We start from the raw sequence: 13,398 nt of genomic DNA on the forward strand, positions 1-13,398 counted from the left end.
TACACACCATGTTCCTCTCAGTGTGTATAAACCCACTGAACCACCCCAGAAGTAAGCAAGAAGGTCAGAGATGCCCCATATAGAATAAGGAACTGGTGGGAGTGTTAAGGTTTTAGATCATAGACAACTTAGTGGCTTTTAAAAAAAATCAGTGTTTGGAAATTCCCGTGGTATGAACTGAAAAATTAAGACAACACATCATGCACAGCAGCAGCAGTAGCCTTACAATGAGGGTCTCTTTATTTCTGACAATTTATAACCATCTACCCAGGGATAGCTTCAACATGTGAGTCTCAACCTCAAATCCACCTAAAGAAATTTTGGTTCCTATTTCTGACTCTACAGGACACATGTCCACAAATATTCCATTACCACAGAGACTACATTTCCCCCTGCAATCTTGCTCCCTGCAAGATCACATTTCCTTTTCACATTCACATTGAGAAGATGTCTGACACCAAGGGTCTGTTTTCCCTTCACAATGTACTTTGTCCTAGATTTCAGTTCCCAAGTACTCAGAAGAAAGCTTTTCATTGATGCACCCAACTAGGTAAGGGTGTTATTGCTGTATATGATGGGCTCAGGTTGACAGAATGTGTTATCTCCAGTGTGGACAGGGGGTGAAGCAAATCCAGATGGTCCTGGGACGTCCCAAGTCCTTCAGAATCTCCAGCAGTTCAATCCGACACTGGGCAAGTCTACTTGGTTGGAGGATTCCCTGAGAGCTGAAACTCTCCTGAGGGGCAGTGTACAGCTCTCCACTTAAACTGGGCAGTCCAGAGGTGTGTCGCAGCATCTTCTCCATCATGGCCATGGAGAGGAAGTTTCCACGCAGACTAAAGGATGTGAGGTGGATGCAGAGGCTCAGGGCTGGCAGAAGGAATTCCAGGTGGGAGTCCCTGATCCCACATTGCTCTAGGTACAGCTTCTGGAGGGTGGCTGAAACTTTCTCCAGCAGAGCTGGGAGGAGCTCAGGACTAGAGTAGGTCATCATAACACCACTCAGATTCAGGCCCTTTAGCTGACTAACTTTCGGGCTCTGGGACAGATGGGTCAGGTCTGAATCTGTAAGGAGGCAGCAAGTTATTGTAAGGGTGTCCAAGGGGGTCATCAGGCACCTGGGGAGAAGGAGAGGAATTAAGTCTTAGAAACTGAGGTGGAATTTGACTGCAAGTTGAGAGACAAGTGATCTGCCCAAGCCCAAATTTGGTCAAATCATCCAATAAGGATTAATACCCAGAATGAGCAATCTCATTGCAGTCGGTCATTTCACCTTCTCTTTGTGACTGGGTCAAGTACATAGGATATTTTTTTTTCCTTATTAGCAGATATTTTTATTCATGAAAAAGATCAAGATATCAATTTTTTAGGTTGACATTTTAAGGAATTTTCTTTTATTTTTTTAATTTATTTTAATCGGAGGCTAATTACTTTACAATATTGTGGTGGTTTTTGCCATACATTCACAAGAATCAGCCATAGGTGTACATGTGTTCCCATCCTGACCCTCCCTCCCACCTCCCTCCCCATCCCATCCCTTAAAGTATATAGAATCTTAAAAGCTCTCTCTCCTCATTACTCAATCAAGGAAAACTTACTTTGCTTCCTTATGAGGATGAATGAAGACAATCGAATGCACTAGGACAAGCTCAGAGGAGAGCCTGACATCTTACTTCAATCAATAGTGGACATCACCAAATGTTAATAGTAACAGATATACTTAAAATGCTTCCTAGGCCGGCTTCATCCCATCAGGCTTTGGCCCTGGACACCCATCTCAGGCAGGTGAGGCTTCTGGGTGACATGTGTAGAGGACCAACCTGGGCAATATCCCATGACATCCACTGAGGTTAACAGTCTTCAGGGGCTCACCTACATCCCTGCTTTATCTACAAACTATCTACCAAATTTTATGATCCCTTTGACCCCTGCTCTATTACTATCAACTTCAGGACCATGTATTTTCCATATATTAATTGCATTATCTGGATCCACAAACAAGCTTTTACACATAGGGTATTTGATTCCCCACCCCCTCGGTGGTATCAGATTTTTTTTATATATAAATTTATTTATTTTAATTGGAGGCTAATTACTTTACAACATTATATTGGTTTTGCCATACATAGACATGAATCGGCCACAGGTGTACATATGTTCCCCATCCTGAACCCCTCTCCCACCTTCCTCCCCATCCCATCTCTCTGGGTCATCCCAGTGCACCAGCCCCGAGCATCCTGTATCATGCATCAAACCTGGACTAGCGATTCATTTCACATATGATATTATACATGTTTCAATGCCATTCTCCCGAATCATCCCACCCTATCCCTCTCCCACAGAATCCAAAAGACTGTTCAATACATCTGTGTCTCTTTTGCTGTCGGGCATACAGGGTTATCATTACCATCTTTCTAAATTCCATATATATGCGTTAGTATACTGTATTGGTGTTTTTCTTTCTGGCTTACTTCACTCTATAATAGGTTCTAGTTTCATCCACCTCATTAGACCTGATTCAAATGCATTCTTTTTAATGGCTGAGTAATACTCCATTGTGTGTATGTACCACAGCTTTCTTATCCATTCATCTGCTGATGGACATCTAGGTTGCTTCCATGTCCTGGCTATTATAAACAGTGCTGTGATGAACATTGGGATACACGTGTCTTTTTCAATTCTGGTTTCCTTGGTGTGTATGCCCAGTAGTGGGATTGCTGGGTCGTATGGAAGTTCTATTTCCAGTTTTTTAAGGAATCTCCACACTGTTCTCCATAGTGGCTGTACTAGTTTGCATTCCCACCAACAGTGTAAGAGGGTTCCCTTTTCTCCACACCCTCTCCAGCATCTATTGCTTGTAGACTTTTGGATCGAAGCCATTCTGACTGGTGTGAAATGGTACCTCATTGTGGTTTTGATTTGCATTTCTCTGATAATGAGTGATGTTGAGCACCTTTTCATGTGTTTGTTATCCATCTGTATATTTTCTTTGGAGAAATGTCTGTTTAGTTCTTTGGCCCATTTTTTGATTGGGTCATTTATTTTTCTGGAATTGAGCTGCAGGAGTTGCTTGTATATTTTTGAGATTAATTCTTTGTCAGTTGCTTCATTTGCTATTATTTTCTCCCATTCTGAAGGCTGTCTTTTCACCTTGCTTAGAGTTTCCTTTGTTGTGCAGAAGCTTTTAATTAGGTCCCATTTGTTTGTTTGCTTTTATTTCCAATATTCTGGGAGGTGGGTCATAGAGAATCCTGCTGTGATTTATGTCAGAGTGTTTTTCCTATGTTCTTCTCTAGGAGTTTTATAGTTTCTTGTCTTACGTCTAGGTCTTTAATCTATTTTGAGTTTATTTTTGTGTATGGTGTTAGAAAGTGTTCTAGTTTCATTCTTTTACAAGTGGTTGACCAGTTTTCCCAGCACTACTTGTTAAAGAGATTGTCTTTTCTCCATTGTATATTCTTGCCTCCTTTGTCAAAGATAAGGTGTCCATAGGTGTGTGGGTTTATCTCCGGGCTTTCTATTTTGTTCCATTGATCTATATTTCTGTCTTTGTGCCAGTACCATACTGTCTTGATGACTGTGGCTTTGTAGTAGAGCCTGAAGTCAGGCAGGTTGATTCCTCCAGTTCCATTCTTATTTCTCAAGATTGCTTTGGCTATTCAAGGTTTTTTGTATTTCCATACAAATTGTGAAATTATTTGTTCTAGCTCTGTGAAAAATATTAGCTTGATAGGGATTGCATTGAATCTATAGATTTCTTTGGGTAGTATACTCACTTTCACTATATTGATTCTTCCAATCCATGAACATGGTATTTTTCTCCATCTATTAGTGTCCTCTTTGATTTCTTTCACCGGTGTTTTTATAGTTTTCTATATATAGGTCTTTTGTTTCTTTAGGTAAATATATTCCTAAGTATTTTATTCTTTTCATTGCAATGGTGAGTGGAATTGTTTCCTTAATTTCTCTATTTTCTCATTATTAGTGTATAGGAATGCAAGGGATTTCTGTGTGTTGATAGGGTATTTGAAATAGGCTTATAGTGGTCACAGAACTGGAGGGCACACAGCTTCAGTTTATAAATGCAGGCCTGGTTGAGTTGTCCATATTTGATGCCACATTCCCTGACCCATTTTCCTAAGTCATCTAGGAAAGATAACGCTAACTAAAAAGGAATTCAAATACCCACCCCACTATATTCTAACCCCTAGTCTATAGCTTCCTAACAGGCTGTCCCTTTCCAGAACTTCTGTCCCAGTTTGGACCCCTACGTTGATTTGATGGTTGTGTGATACCACATTTCAGGATAGAACAGCAAAGAAGATAGTGCATTTGATATCCTAGTACTGTTTACTGTTACCTGGCCAGCGATGCACACTCACCTGAGCATCTGGTCCAGGCAGCCTTCAAGGTAGAAGGGGGATTCCAGATGAAGATCCCGGAGGTGGTGCAGCCTCAAGAACTGAGATGTAATTTTGACAACGTGCTGCTTGTCCTGCTCCTTGGGAGCTGGCAGGTGGATGTGGGAGATGAGGAGTCTCTGCACTTTGCTTATCTGGCCCAGGAGAGGAGCAAACATGGCCAGGGTGGGCAAATACCAGGTGCAATTCACGTGTACCTCCTCGATACAGTCCAGTCGCACCATGCTCAGCACCTTCATAATATTTTCCATGGGAAATGAAAGAATGCTTAGTTTCTTACAGCACAGGTGTATGGAAGCTTTTCTCTCCTCCACCCACTTTAGGAGGTAGGTGAGGAATCCATCCATGCTCCTTTCCTTGAGGTGAAGTTCTATGAACACCTCGAAGGGAGCCAAGGGCTTCTCCGCCCTCAAACTCTCCACAGCCCCTGGTGCCATTGATGAGCTTGAAGACACATGGATCTTGGATCCAGACCACATTCTCCAGAAGTCCTGTCCAGAATTTCTTAAATCCAGCACCTGCAATTTGCACCTCCTGTGGGGAAACAGCAGATTGGCAAGGATGGTTTAAGATCCACACAAAATTTAGGCAACACTCTGACTTCCCACCTGAACTTTTACTTCATATTCCTGACATCACCTGCTGCCTTGCCCTCTTCTTCTGTCTCTGCCTCACCTTCCTTCATCTCCTTTTCCCCTTTCATTTCTCCTAGCTTTATACTTCTAGTGCCCTTATGCACCCCTGGGAGGAGGCTGGGACATACTTTCAGATTCCCTTGCATCTTGGACACTGATGCACTACTGAAAGACATGTGCTTAGTCCCTTCAGTCATGTCTAACTCTTTTGCGACTCCTTGGGTTGTAACCCAGGTTCCTTTGTTCATGGAATTTTCCAGGCAAGAATACTGGAGTGGGTTGCTATGCCCTCCTCCAGGGGATCTTCCTGACACGGGGATTGAACCCATGTCTCCTATGTCTCCTGCATTGGCAAGCAAGTTCTTTACCACTAGTGCTACCTGGTATTTCTCAAAGTGAGCTCAGCAATGGCCACATCTCTGTATTTCTTCATTGACATCATCAGAGGCCACTGGCCCATCGATTTGCTATCTACTCTCCTGACGTCCCTGATAACTCAGTTGGTACAGAGTCTACCTGAAATGCAGGAGACCCCGGTTCTATTCCTGGGCCGGGAAGATCCACTGGTGAAGAGACAGGCTACCCATTCCAGTATTCTTGGACTTCCCTTGTAGATCAGCTGGTAAAGAATTTGCCTGCAGTGCGGGAGACCTGGATTTGATCCCTAGGTTGGGAAGGTCCCCTGGAGAAGGAAAAGGCTACCCACTCCAGTATTCTGGCCTGGAGAATTCCATGGACTACAGTCCACGGGGTTGCACGGAGTCAGATGTGAGTGAGTCACTCAGTCGTGCGACTTTCACTCACTTCACTCCTGACTTTGGCTGTCTCTTCAGGACTGCCCATATCCTACCAGGTTACCTGCATCAGACTCACCTGGGCTGATCCTTCTGTGCAAGCAGGACATTAAGGCCATCCAGTACTGTTTGTAAGGTTCCCAGATGAGGCGTCTGCATCAGGCCTCCCAGAGGCAAGCGGACAAAGGGCCAGGCTTGCACCAAGGCCTTTAAGGTCTTTCTGTGTCTTCCAAAGAACGCTTCCATGAAGAGTTGGGGGAAGAGCTCGATGGGCAGATACTCCAGAGCAGAAATGGCCAAGGCCTCATTGGCTAGTAGGCTCTTTCCTGCGAGGTTCATGAGTCTCAGGGGGTTCTGGACACTCATCCTGAATCTGCTCCTAAAGGAATCCTGTGAGAACTTGCAGGAAACAAGGCATCTTTCTCAGGTAAGCATGAACACCCCTTCACTATCTCCCCACCCTTCAGAGGAACTTACAGTCAAAGTCACTGCTCTGGCAGTGGTGGAAGAGCCTCAGTTTTTGTACAATTTCACTCTGGGTTCAGTGGGCAGAAAACCATAGCTCTGCCCCTACAGGCACCAGAACAAGCATCTCAGAAGGACCAAGGAGGAAGAAACACAACCCATTAATCCATCCATTTCCATCCACTACTTTGCTCATGGGAAACTTGTACCATGAGTTGAATGTTAAGCTCCATCTTTTTAAGGGGAAGAAAACTTTAAATCATCACTTATAGCCTAAAGCTATGGGATTAATAGCTTCATGTACCCAACACAGCCTTTACCCTCAGTTCCCACATTTAACGTGCTGGGATGAAACAGATACTCCTTATAAGAATGCTACTTGCACAAACTATTTTCAATGTTGAGAAATAAAATTTCAAAAATTTAGATGTTTTCTTTGAAAAATAAAAGCTTATTGATTAAGATATTTTTAAATGACATAAACCAAAGCACAAATTCAGATTTTTGGGATTAAGGCAAAATTACACTTAGAGGCAAAACCAAAGCCTTACGTTTACACATCTGGAAAGAAAGAAAAAGGAAAATCTCCTTGACATCCATAGCTGCACACCACCCGTGGAAACCTGCTGACCATAGGTAAGATGAGGGTGTCCTTTGCTGAGGTCTGTAACTTACCAGCTCTGCTGTGGTTGGCAGTGTGCTCAGATGGATCCCAGGCAGTGACTCCAGAGAAAGAAACTTCTGCACCTCTTCTGTGATGCCTGGGGTTTTTATAAGCCTTTCTGATCACATCATTTCCCTGTCCAACTGCTACTATCCAATCAGAAAGTGATGCCTGATTAGATTTGGGACTCTCCTCCAGGAAAATCCTGATCAGATCTTCACATATAACCAGATGAATTGGTTTAATCAGATATTCATTCAGGAGGGAATATATGGGGGGGGGGGGGAGAGGAATCAAACACTCAATCATGGATTCACTCCTGGAACATTAATTTTCACTAGTAGGTCACTTCTGGGGGCTTCCCAGGTGTCTGAGTGGTAAAGAATCTGCCTGCCAAGCAGGAGACTCGGGTTCTGCCGAGGTTGGGAAGATCCCTGGGGAAGGAAATGACAACTCACTCTAGCATTCTTGTCTGGGAAATCCCATGGACAGAGGAGCCTGGTGGGCTATAGTCCATGAGGTCGCAAAAGAGTTGGACACAACTTAGCACTAAACAATAACAACAAATGGGGTCTGTTATAGCCATGGGTGTGAGACAGGAAAGCCATTATTTGTTTCTGCCATTGGAAAGCTAAAATGAAGTTTGAAAGCATCATTGTATTGTTTGGGAATGCTTTGACAGATCGATATAAACAAAATGTCCCACTATTAGAGCAGCTTCAAAAACATGGTAGTGTCATTCCCAAAGGAAACAACATAAATTCCTCTCTGTGTCAAGTTGTCACTTTGACTTTACATCAGAAATAGCGATCATAAGCCCATTAAAAGGAGCAAGGGAAATGCAATTGGGCATGTGTTTGGTTCTCTGGGCTTAAGCCAAGGCTTCTCTGAAAGAACTGGCTCTAAATCACAATAAAGAGTAAGGGTGGGGACTGAGTAGTGAGGCAGGGGGCTGGGCGTGGGGGTGGGGAGGGGGGCATGTTCCTAAAGGGTCCCTGTGAATGACACAGTGTAAAATATTGTTTGTCTGTTTTTTTGTTTTTTGTTTTTCCTCTTGGAGAACAAGAAGAATAAAAAGATTGTTGGTGGGGTTTAGCAATTAAAACCCTTGTATGAATCACTGCCTTATCATGGCAAAAAGGCTTGTGTAACTCAGTGAAACTATAAGCCACCCAAGACAGATGGGGCATAGTGGAGAATTCTGACTAAACATGATCCACTGGAGGAGGGAATGGCAAACCACCCCAGTATACTTGCCATGAGAACCTCATGAACTGTATAAAAAGACAAAAATATAGGACACTGAAACATGAGCCCCCCAGGTCAGAGGTGTCCAATATGCTACTGGGAAAGAGCAGAGGACAACTACTAATAGCTTCAGAAAGAATGAAGCAGGTGGGCCAAAGTGGAAATGATGCTCAGCTGTGGGTATTTGGTGAAAAACGTAAAATTTGATACTCTAAATAACAGTATTGCATAGAAACCCGGAATGTTAAGTCCAGGAATCAAGGTCGAGATGGAGATGACCATCTTAGGAATCAGTGAACTAAAATGGATGGGACTGGGTGAATTTAATTCAGATGACCGTTATAGCTACTACTGTGGGCAAGAATCCCATAGAAGAAGTGGAGTAGCCCTCACAATCAACAAGAGTCCAAAATGCAGTACTTGGGTGCAGCCTCAAAAACGACAGAATGTTCTTGATTCATTTCCAAGGCAAACCATTCAACATCACAGTAATCCAAGTCTATGCCCCAACCACTGGTGCCAAAGAAGGTGAAGTTGTCCAGTTCTATGAAGACCTACAAGACCTTCTAGAACTAATAACAAGAAAAGATGTCCTTTTCATCATAAGGGATTGGAAGGCAAAAATAGGAAGTCAAGAGATGCCTGGAGTAAAAGGCAAGTTTGGCCTTGGAGTACAAAATGAAGCAAGGCAAAGGTTAACAGAATTCTGCCCAGAGAATACACTAGTCATAGTGAACCCCCTTTTTCAACAACATAAGAGATGACTTTACACATGGACATCACCAAATGATCAATACCAAATTCAGATTGATCACATTCTTTGTAGCCAAAGATGGAGAAGCTGAAATCAGTCAGCAAAAAATAAGACCCAGAAATGACTGTGGCTCAGATCATCAGCTCCCTATAGCAAACTTCAGGCTTAAAATAAAGAAAGTGGGGAAAACTACTAGGACAGTCAGGTACTGACTTGAATCAAATTCACCATGAATATAGAGTGGAAGTGATGTATAGATTCAAAGGATTAGATCTAGTAAACAGAACGCCTGAAAAACTATGGACAGAGGTTCTTGAAGAACACTGAACAGGAAGCAGTGGTGGAAACCACCCCAAAGAAAAAGAAATGCAAGAAGGCAGGCTGGTTGTCTGAGGAGACTTTATAAATAGCTGAAGAAAGAAAAGAAGCAAAAAGTAAGGGAGAAAGGGAAAGGTACACCCAACTAAATGTTGAGTTCCAAAGAATACCAAGGAAAGACAAGAAAGCCTTCTTCAATGAACAATACAAAGAGAGGAAAACAACAGAAGGGGAAAGATTAGACATCTCTTCAAGAAAGTTGGAAACATCAAAGGAACATTTCATCCAAAGATCATTACAATAAAGGACAGAAATGATAAAGACATAATAGAAGCAGAAGAGATCAAGAAGAGATGGCAAGAATACATAGAAGAACTGTACAAGAAAGATCTTAATGACCCAGAAAATAACAACGGTGTGGTCACTCACTCAGAGCCAGACATTGTGTAGTAAAGTTAAGTGAGACTTAGGAAGCATTCCTGCCAATAAAGCTAGTGGAGGTGATGTAATTCAAGCAGAGCGATTTTAAAGCCTAAAAAATTATGCTATTAAAGTGTTGCACTTAATATGTCAGTAAATTTGGAGAACCAGCAGGGGTCACAGGACTGAAAAAGGTCAATCTTCATCCCAATTCCCAAGAAGGGCAGTACTAAAGAAAGTTCAAACTACCAGACAATTGCACTCATCTCCTATGCTAGTAAGGTTATGCTCAAAGTCCTCCAAGCTATGCTTCAGCATTACATGAACTGAGAACTTCCAGACATTCAAGCTGGTTTTAGAAAAGGCAGAGGAACCAGAGATCAAATTGCCAGCATCCCCTGGATCATGGAGAAAGCAAGGGAATTCCAGGAAAAAAATATCTACCTCTATTTCATTGACTATGCTAAAGCCTTTGACTCTGTGGATCACAACAAACTGTGGAAAACTCTTAAAGAGATGGAAATACCAGACCACCTTACCTGTCTCCTGAGAAACCTGTATGCAGGTCAAGAAGCAACAGTTTGAACCTTATATGGAACTGATTGGTTAAAATTGAGAAAGGAGTACTACAAGGCTGTTTATTGTCACCCTATTTATTTAACTTATATGCAGAGCACATGATTTGAAATGTCCAGCTGGGTGAGCTACAAGCTGAAATCAAGGTTACTGGAAGATATATCAACCACCTCAAACATGCAGATGATACCACTCTACAGTAGAATGTGAAGAGGGACTAAAAAGCCTCTTGATGAGGGTGAAAGAGGCGAGTGAAAAAGTCAGCTTAAAACTCAATATTAAAAAAACTAAGATCATGGCATCTGGTCCCATCACTTCATGGCAAGTAGAATGGGGATTTAAAAGGTGGAAGCAGTGACAAATTTCCTCTTCTTAGGTTCTAAAAATCACTGCAGATGGTGACTGCAGCCATGAAATTAGAAGATGATTGCTTCTTGGCAGACAAGCTATGACAAACCTAGACAGTGTATTAAAAAGCAAAGACCTCCCTCACTTTGCTGACAAAGGTCCATATAGTAAAGGCTCTGGTCTTTCTAGTACAGTTCAGTTCAGTTCACTCGCTCAGTCGTGTCTGACTCTTTGTGACCCCATGAATTGCAGCATGCCAGGCCTCCCTGTCCATCACCAACTCCCGGAGTTCACTCAAACTCAAGTCCATTGAGTCGGTGATGTCATCCAGCCATCTCATCCTCTGTCATCCCCTTTTCCTCCTGCCCCCAATCCCTCCCAGCATCAGAGTATTTTCCAATGAGTCAACTCTTTGCATGAGGTGCAAAGTACTGGAGTTTCAGCTTTAGCATCATTCCTTCCAAAGAACACCAAGGACTGATCTCCTTTAGAATGGACTGGTTGGATCTCCTTGCAGTCCAAGGGTCTTTCTAGTAGTCATGTACAGATGTGAGAGCTGGACCATAAAGAAAGCAGAGTGATGAAGAATTGATGCTTTCAAACTGTGGTGCTGGAGAAAACTCTTAAGAGTCCCTTTGACAGCAAAGAAATCAAACCAATCTTAAAGAAATCAACCCTGGATGCTCATTGCAAGGACTGATGCTGAAGCTGAAGCTCCAATACTTTGGCCACCCAATACAAACAGCTGACTCATTGGAAAAGACCCTGATGCTGGGAAAGATTGAAAGCAGAAGGAGAAGAAGGAAACAGCAGATGAGATGGTTGGATGGCATCACAGATTCAATGGACATAAGTTTGACCAAACTCTGGGCGATGGTGAGGGACAGGGAAGCCTGGCATGCTGTAGTCCATGGGGTCACAAAAAGTCAGATATTACTAGTGACTGAAGACCACAACAAATAAATTAAAAAGGAAACAGGATCATCTTTGAGGGTGTCTCCTTCCAGAAAGATGGGATCAACACAGTAAATTGGCATGAAAGAATGTGAACGGAAGGAGAGCTGGGAAGCCATACATGTTTAAGACTGAGAGGCACTGGTGGTGGGCACTGTGGGTTCTTTGGGAACTTGGACCCATTGGAGAAAGTGAACATAGACAACTTGCATCTAACCCTTCCCTCATCATGGTTGCTGCTACCAGTATACATTTTTTTAGGTTCTTCCCAGGTGTCACAAGTGGTAAAGAACCCACCTGCTAGTGTAGGAGATGAAAGAGATGGGTTCGATCCCTGGGATGGGAAAATCCTCTGGAGGAGGGAATGACAATCCACTCCAGTATTGTTGCCTGGAAAAATCCAATGGCCAGGGGAGCCTGGCAGGCTACAGAGTCACTAAGAGTCAGACATGACTGATGGGACTTAGCACACGTCAGCACACGCAGTAGATACAACCAGATGGCAGTTTGCTCCAGCCTTTTTCCTGGGAGCTTGGCAGTGAAACCATAATCCTATTGGCCCCTTTCCAATATGTTTTGATAATTCTATTTCCTTAAAATTAGAGAAGTTAAAAAAAATTCTGGCCAAAGTAATGCCATTAACTACAAAATAAAATTCTTCTCCTCACAGTATGCACTGTTTACAAATACCAACACCTTTCCCTACAAAATTCAGAGGCTCTCTCTCCATATATGTGTATTAAGGATCTGCCATGCTCAGGGATCATTCCCACCCTGGGCTGCATCCCACAGAAATTAGAAAAAAATTTTGCAGTTTCAGAATGCAGAGAAAGACCTTCCCTCTACCCCCAAGAAATCTCCATGCCTTTCTTTCCTCCATTCACTGAGATATTCAAGTAATTCAGTTGTAAAACAGCCAAAGAAAGCTAGGAGTTTTATTTTACTACTTACTTACTTTATTTTTTTATTTTTGGCTGTGCTGGATCTTCGTTGCTACACAGGCTTTCTCTAGTTGCAGCAAACAGGAATTCTCTTCATTGCTGTGTTCTGGCCTCTCATTACAGCGGCTTCTCTTGTTTCAAAGCATAGGCTCTAGGGTGTGAAGTTTTCAGTGTTGTGGTACACAGGCTTAGTTATCTGGCAGCATGTGGAATTTTCCAAGTCCAGGGATCAAACCTGTGTCCCCTGCCTTGACAGACAGATACTTGTCCACTGAAGCATCAGAGAAATCCAGGACTAGGAGTGCTGAAGAGTGTTCTCTCCCTTGGTATCCTTCAGGAGGATTCCTTTCACCGTATTTCTACCACAGATATAAATGGCTTTTGCATAAAGTAAGGTTAAATTGGATTATACTCATCAGACATTTTAACTCCCAGGCCACCAAAAGCCTTTATTAATGACCTTCCATAGAGTGAATTAGTAACAAGGATAATTGTAAACATCTCTGTTTACTGAACACCAACTCTGTGAGCAAAGGTGCCAGCACTTTTTTTACCCACTACCTCAGGTAAGCCTCACAGGAAATGTAAAGCTCGCTGCTCTTTTCCCATTTTTAAGCAGGTAGATTCAGGACTGGGCTTGGGAGAGGAAATTGCCAACTTCTACATGGTAGAGTCCCTCAGGTAAAAGGTTCAGAAGGCCCCCCAAGTTGTCAGACAACCTAAGTGTTCGGGTGGACTGACTGACAGACTTAATATGATGTCAGTGCAAAATAGGAAATATCAGAGTCCAAGCTGAGGATATTTGTATGGAATTCTGGCTTCTGTGATAGCCAAGAAAGTAGGAGCACTCCAAGTGTTGG

The 13,398-nt window shown here is 42.8% G+C and overlaps 1 protein-coding gene across 1 annotated transcript; it reads right to left on the reverse strand.

Moving 5' to 3' along the window:
• Positions 1-598: 598 nt before the first annotated feature.
• Positions 599-6,216, reverse strand: LOC139176281 (melanoma antigen preferentially expressed in tumors-like). Its single transcript, XM_070767684.1, has 3 exons — positions 5,930-6,216; positions 4,383-4,955; positions 599-1,118 (listed from the first exon to the last, which is right to left on the reverse strand). Exons 1-3 carry the CDS (start codon positions 6,214-6,216, stop codon positions 599-601), a joined length of 1,380 nt encoding a protein of 459 aa, XP_070623785.1.
• Positions 6,217-13,398: the final 7,182 nt, after the last annotated feature.

Source organism: Bos indicus, chromosome 16 (assembly GCF_029378745.1).
Source record: "Bos indicus isolate NIAB-ARS_2022 breed Sahiwal x Tharparkar chromosome 16, NIAB-ARS_B.indTharparkar_mat_pri_1.0, whole genome shotgun sequence".
NCBI classification, from domain to species: domain Eukaryota; kingdom Metazoa; phylum Chordata; class Mammalia; order Artiodactyla; family Bovidae; genus Bos; species Bos indicus.

What these genes read in the sequence shown, in the direction of transcription:
- LOC139176281 (XM_070767684.1), bottom strand. Translation starts at nt 6,216, where the DNA reads ATGAGTGTCCAGAACCCCCTGAGACTCATGAACCTCGCAGGAAAGAGC. An exon ending in GCACAGAAGGATCAGCCCAG is followed by an intron (nt 4,956 to 5,929) that starts GTGAGTCTGATG and finishes GTTTCCCCACAG; the next exon opens with GAGGTGCAAATTGCAGGTGC. An exon ending in TGCCTGGACCAGATGCTCAG is followed by an intron (nt 1,119 to 4,382) that starts GTGAGTGTGCAT and finishes CCTTCTCCCCAG; the next exon opens with GTGCCTGATGACCCCCTTGG.